The 5,000-nt window shown below is 32.7% G+C and overlaps 3 protein-coding genes across 3 annotated transcripts in view; all 3 read left to right on the top strand.

The window, feature by feature from the left end:
* Positions 1-1,280, top strand: part of LOC122255178 (uncharacterized) — a 1,414-nt gene extending 134 nt beyond the window's left edge. The window contains exon 1 of the mRNA XM_086551790.1: positions 1-1,280. This exon is cut by the window's left edge and continues 134 nt beyond it. Coding sequence (XP_086407916.1) covers positions 1-1,032 — 1,032 coding nt within the window. The 3' untranslated portion in view covers positions 1,033-1,280.
* Positions 1,281-3,043: 1,763 nt separating this feature from the next.
* Positions 3,044-5,000, top strand: part of LOC122255176 (uncharacterized) — a 13,038-nt gene continuing 11,081 nt past the window's right edge. The window contains exon 1 of the mRNA XM_043019088.2: positions 3,044-3,183. The gene's annotated coding sequence lies outside the window, so the exon portion shown is untranslated. The remainder of the gene's footprint in view (positions 3,184-5,000) is intronic.
* Positions 3,061-5,000, top strand: part of LOC122255173 (uncharacterized) — a 9,722-nt gene continuing 7,782 nt past the window's right edge. The window contains exon 1 of the mRNA XM_086551333.1: positions 3,061-3,183. The gene's annotated coding sequence lies outside the window, so the exon portion shown is untranslated. The remainder of the gene's footprint in view (positions 3,184-5,000) is intronic.

The raw sequence follows: 5,000 nt of genomic DNA, 5'->3' as shown, positions 1-5,000 counted from the left end.
TCTTGGACAGCAAGAGTCCCAGAGGAGAAAGACGGATGCTTGAGTGAAATTTCCTTTGTCCATGTGGAGTACCAGGATTCCAGTAATCAGTCGAAAAAACAGTCATTAGTATTCAAATTCATGCCACGTGATAAACATTTGATTGAATTTATGAAGAGTGGTAATCTTGCAAGGAAAGAGATTGAGTTTTATAAGCTCGTCGCCACTGAGGACTTCCAGCTGTTTTGTGAGAGGACTGGCCTGAGGCATCCTGTCCCTGACGTGTATTGGTCGTTCATGAAGGACGACCTTCTCACTCTTGTCATGCACGACCTCAGCACGGACGACTTCAGAGTGGATATTCCGCTTGAGGGTAACCACCTCCTACAGACGAAGGCCACTTTACGCTCCATTGCAGTCATACACGCATGGGGAATTGCCTCTCTGAAGAAATACGGAAAAGGTTTCTTTAATGTGCCTTCGAAGGCCGACTTTCTTGGGGACTTCTTTACCAACGGCCTCGAGAAGCAAATTGAGATCTTCCAAGGGACACCAACAGAGCAAACGCTGAAGGCAATCCAACCTCTCTCAGAAGACCTCATTAAAATGCGGAGCCCCTTCTTCGACACGGTGATTCACGGCGACCTGTGGGCGGGTAACGTCCTGTTCTCGCCAGACGACGCTACGGCTGCAATCATCAACTGGCAATTTGCCTGTGTTGACAACCCGGCATGTGACCTCGTAACCATGCTGTTAATCAGTAGCCACCCTGAGGTCCTGCGACGACATCTGACGGAGGTTCTGGAAAGCTACTGGCAGGCGCTGACTAATGACCTGCGTGTTAACGGGGCTGCTGTCGAGGCAACACTCCAAGATCTGATGGACAGTGTTGAAGAGATGTGGATGTACGGTTACATGTTCTATACCGTTAGTCTGATCGAGATGATGGCGAACGAAAAAACGAACGTGGACAGGTTAAGATGCATTGTGACATTCTTGGAGGAAAGAGGAGCTTTTAAGAGGTTCTTGCAGAAACATCATGCTCTTGAGTGACAATGCAAAGGGATAATAATTGATGATAATGTTGATATTAGTGCATGGTATCTTTATTCAGTTAGATTTATATATGTGGTAGTAATTATCAAAGCAAATGGAATGCGAGTTATGTTATGAATTGGGCAGTTTGTGTGTGTGTGTGTGTGTGTGTGTGTGTGTGTGTGTGTGTGTGTGTGTGTGTGTGTGTGTGTGTGTGTGTGTGTGTGTGTGTGTGTGTGTGTGTGTGTGTGTGTGTGTGTGTGTGTGTGTGTATGTGTATGTGTGTGTGGGTGGGTGTTTTACAAGTAATTAAAAGAGACGATAGTTTTGAAAAATAATTACCAATAATTACAGCCTGCATTACCACAAATCTTATAATTATCTTCAGCACAAACTGCCGTAAGCTAAAGGGAGGGGGGGGGGGGTTACTGTAAAACTGTTACTGTTTCATTACGATCACTATTTTTATCGTTACCGGTAAAGTTATCACTGCCAGTTACAGTTACATCTATTTCCAATCTTATTATTGTGGCTATTATTACTGTTGTCAATAGCAATATCAATATCATTATTAATATCATATATATTACCGTACGTTTGATCCTGCAAGCATCAGAGTATCATATTCATCATTCACTGCATAGCCAAGTGATGCTGCCATCAATTTATTTCTAATATGGAAATTTATGATGGTGGTTTAATCAAACGAAATCATTATGATTACTTTTTATCATCTGATTAATCGAACTTTGGAGTATGGAAAGGGAGCAAGTGGACGTACTATACTACTAAACCATATACACTATACCATACTTTCCCACTACCCCAAATGCTAGTAGTAGTATTACAATGGTAGTTGGTGGTTGTCGCGCTGCTATCTTTGTTATCTTTATCATTGTCACTATTTTTTTTTTTTTTGTCTCATTATCAGTCGTAGCATTATTGTGACTATTGTTATTGTATAATCAGCTTCAACAATACTATTGTGTTAATAGGATCATGATTTTAGTGCATATCATCATCATTATCCTTATCATTATTTTCACTATTAATATCAGTATCAGTTTTATTATCAGCACCATCCTCCTCCTCCTCATCATCATCATCATCATCATTATCATCATCATCAAAATCAACATCAACATCATCATCGTTGTTATCATCATTATATATATATATATATATATATATATATATATAGATAGATAGATAGATAGATAGATAGATAGATAGATAACAAAACACACGTAAAGTTGTGTAGGATGATAATAGACTATTTATTCAATTACCATCATTATCATTATTAATCGTAATATTCTAATGATAATGATGATAGTAAGAGTGATGATGGTGATGATGATGATGATGATAATAATAACAATGATAATAATAATGAAGATGATAATGTTGATAGTAATAACAATTATGATTATAATGATAATGATAATGATAATAATGACAGCAAGGATAGCAATGATAATAATGATAATAATGACAGCAAGGATAGCAATGATAATAATGATAATAATGACAGCAAGGATAGCAATGATAATAATGACACTAGTAATAACAAGGATGATAGTAATCCTAGTAGTAGTTAAATTAATGACAATAATGATGATGATGGTGATAATAATGATACTGATGATGATGATGATAATAATAATAATAATAATAATAATAATAACAATAATAATGATAATGATAATGATAGTGATATCATGAATAACATTTATGATTATAATAATAATCAATAATAATAATGATAATAATAATATCATCATTATTAGATGAAGAAAGCTGTATATAAAGATCGCCTTTCTCATGTATAAATAAAACAAAACAAAACAATTTCGGTATTTACCTGTCCGGCACCCGCTCACGCAACCAATCTGCCGACATAATTTCAAAATAAGAAACACACATGAATTCCTCTTAAATATGAACCACTCACAAGTACTAAGGTAACCTGATTATCAAATGCATTAATTTGATGAAATAACGATCTAAATTAGTACAAAATGTGCAAATGTCATTTTAGATTTACCATGCACGTGCAATGCAACCGTCATCGTGATTAGTGCTTTGAGATAAAAGTGTGTGTCTGAAAATACCATTGCAATTTTTATATCATCTGGATATTGGTTATTTTTCTCTACGTTAGTTAAGGTAATTTAACCCATTCACTTCTAGCAGTGCCTTTTTTGGTTTCGAAATTGTATTAGTAAATACAGTGCTCCGTGACGTGATAATATATATATATATATATATATATATATATATATATATATATATATATATATATATAACTTTATAATTAGGCATTTTCCTTTTTTGCTGTTTTTTATTGATATATTTATGTATTTAGTAGGAGTTATTCTTTTCATAATTGTTATGGTGGTTTGAGTGTAAATATATAGATTACTTTTACTTATATATGAATTATTTTTTTAAGTCAATTGCACAAATTGTGGTCATACCTTGATTTCTCTTTTATTTATTAGTATTTGAGCTTTGGATCCATAGTTGATTACATGTTACAGCAATGATAGTATTAATAAGGATGATCTTGAAATCAATTGACTATGATGTTGATTGTAATGATAATGAAGAAAATGCTAATATATACAATTTATTTATTATCCATCTGAAATGATATAGGCTATGAGACAGTGTAATTTACCATATCTATCAGCATAGAAAAAGTATAGAAACAAATGCATAATTCCACAATTGAAAGTTATTTATGCAGAATAATACTTTATCACTAAATGCCAAAAATGGGTTACCAATGGAATCTTCCTAACCTCATATATAGGGAGTAAGATCTGGGATTTTTCCCCATTACCCCACAATCTTGGTCCCAAAAAGCAGTGGAGGGCTTGAAAGATATCAGGGAAATTACAGCATGAAATACAAATAATATTAGGGAATATGTACATAGATATGACATTGATATACTATGATGCCACCTACAGGGGGCTGTACCTCATGCGGTTCCTCATAGGAGGGGGTGCCGCATGCCCTACTGTGTGCACAGATATCTTGGTTGCATTTGCGGAAATATGAAGCGATATCTGACTAATTATTTATATAATTACCGAAGAGAGATATGTAAATGATACATATTCATGCGGTCTTCATCAAAGTTGAATGCAATTGTGGTGAAAATTTTATTGAAATGCGATAATAACATTCCTTGCATTATGAGGTTGTCCAATGTCATTTATATATTTTAACATTTGTCGTAATCTGCATTTTCTTGCTGTTTTTTAGCAATGTCTATGAAAATTTATTCAGCAACTTCACTTTGACACCTTAAATACCTGAAATTGATTCATGTAAACAGATCTGCAAAGTTTTCAGAAATGCAGGAACCTTGAAAAAAAATATTTTGTAAATCTAACAGTTCTTAAGATCTGATGATAGATATCTTAAGAAAAACATAATTTTCATTTCAATATTTGTCTTGCATAGCATTTGAAATAAATGATTTATAACCCATTTCTGGTTAATGTGCTTAGGGTATCTTTCAACAGAAAAAAATTTCAATGGTAGAAATGCCTAGCTTATGTCATAGATTTTATTGTCATGCTGATTGAACGTACATAGTTAAACAATAGTAACACCTTTATATTTTTATTCTATTTATGAGATATTAGGTATATATATATAAAAAAATATATATATTGCTTGACATCTATGGAAGCTAATACAAGCCAAATTAAATCATCTCTCCTATATCTCACATCTATATGCTTAGTTCCAAGGAAAAGCAACATAACATTCAGATAAATCTTTTCAACAAGAGATTTCTTGATTTTATAAAAGAATAGTGTATATATATATATATATATATATATATATATATTATATATATATATTATAATATATATATATATATATAATATATATATTATATATTATGTATTATATATATATATGTATATATATATATATATATATATATATATATATATATATAT

The sequence above is a fragment of the Penaeus japonicus genome, unplaced genomic scaffold (genome assembly GCF_977035675.1).
Source record: "Penaeus japonicus unplaced genomic scaffold, GWHDUDI00000001_assembly GWHDUDI00000025, whole genome shotgun sequence".
Classification (NCBI taxonomy): Eukaryota; Metazoa; Arthropoda; class Malacostraca; order Decapoda; family Penaeidae; genus Penaeus; species Penaeus japonicus.
This window is presented reverse-complemented; position numbering and strand designations above follow the sequence as displayed.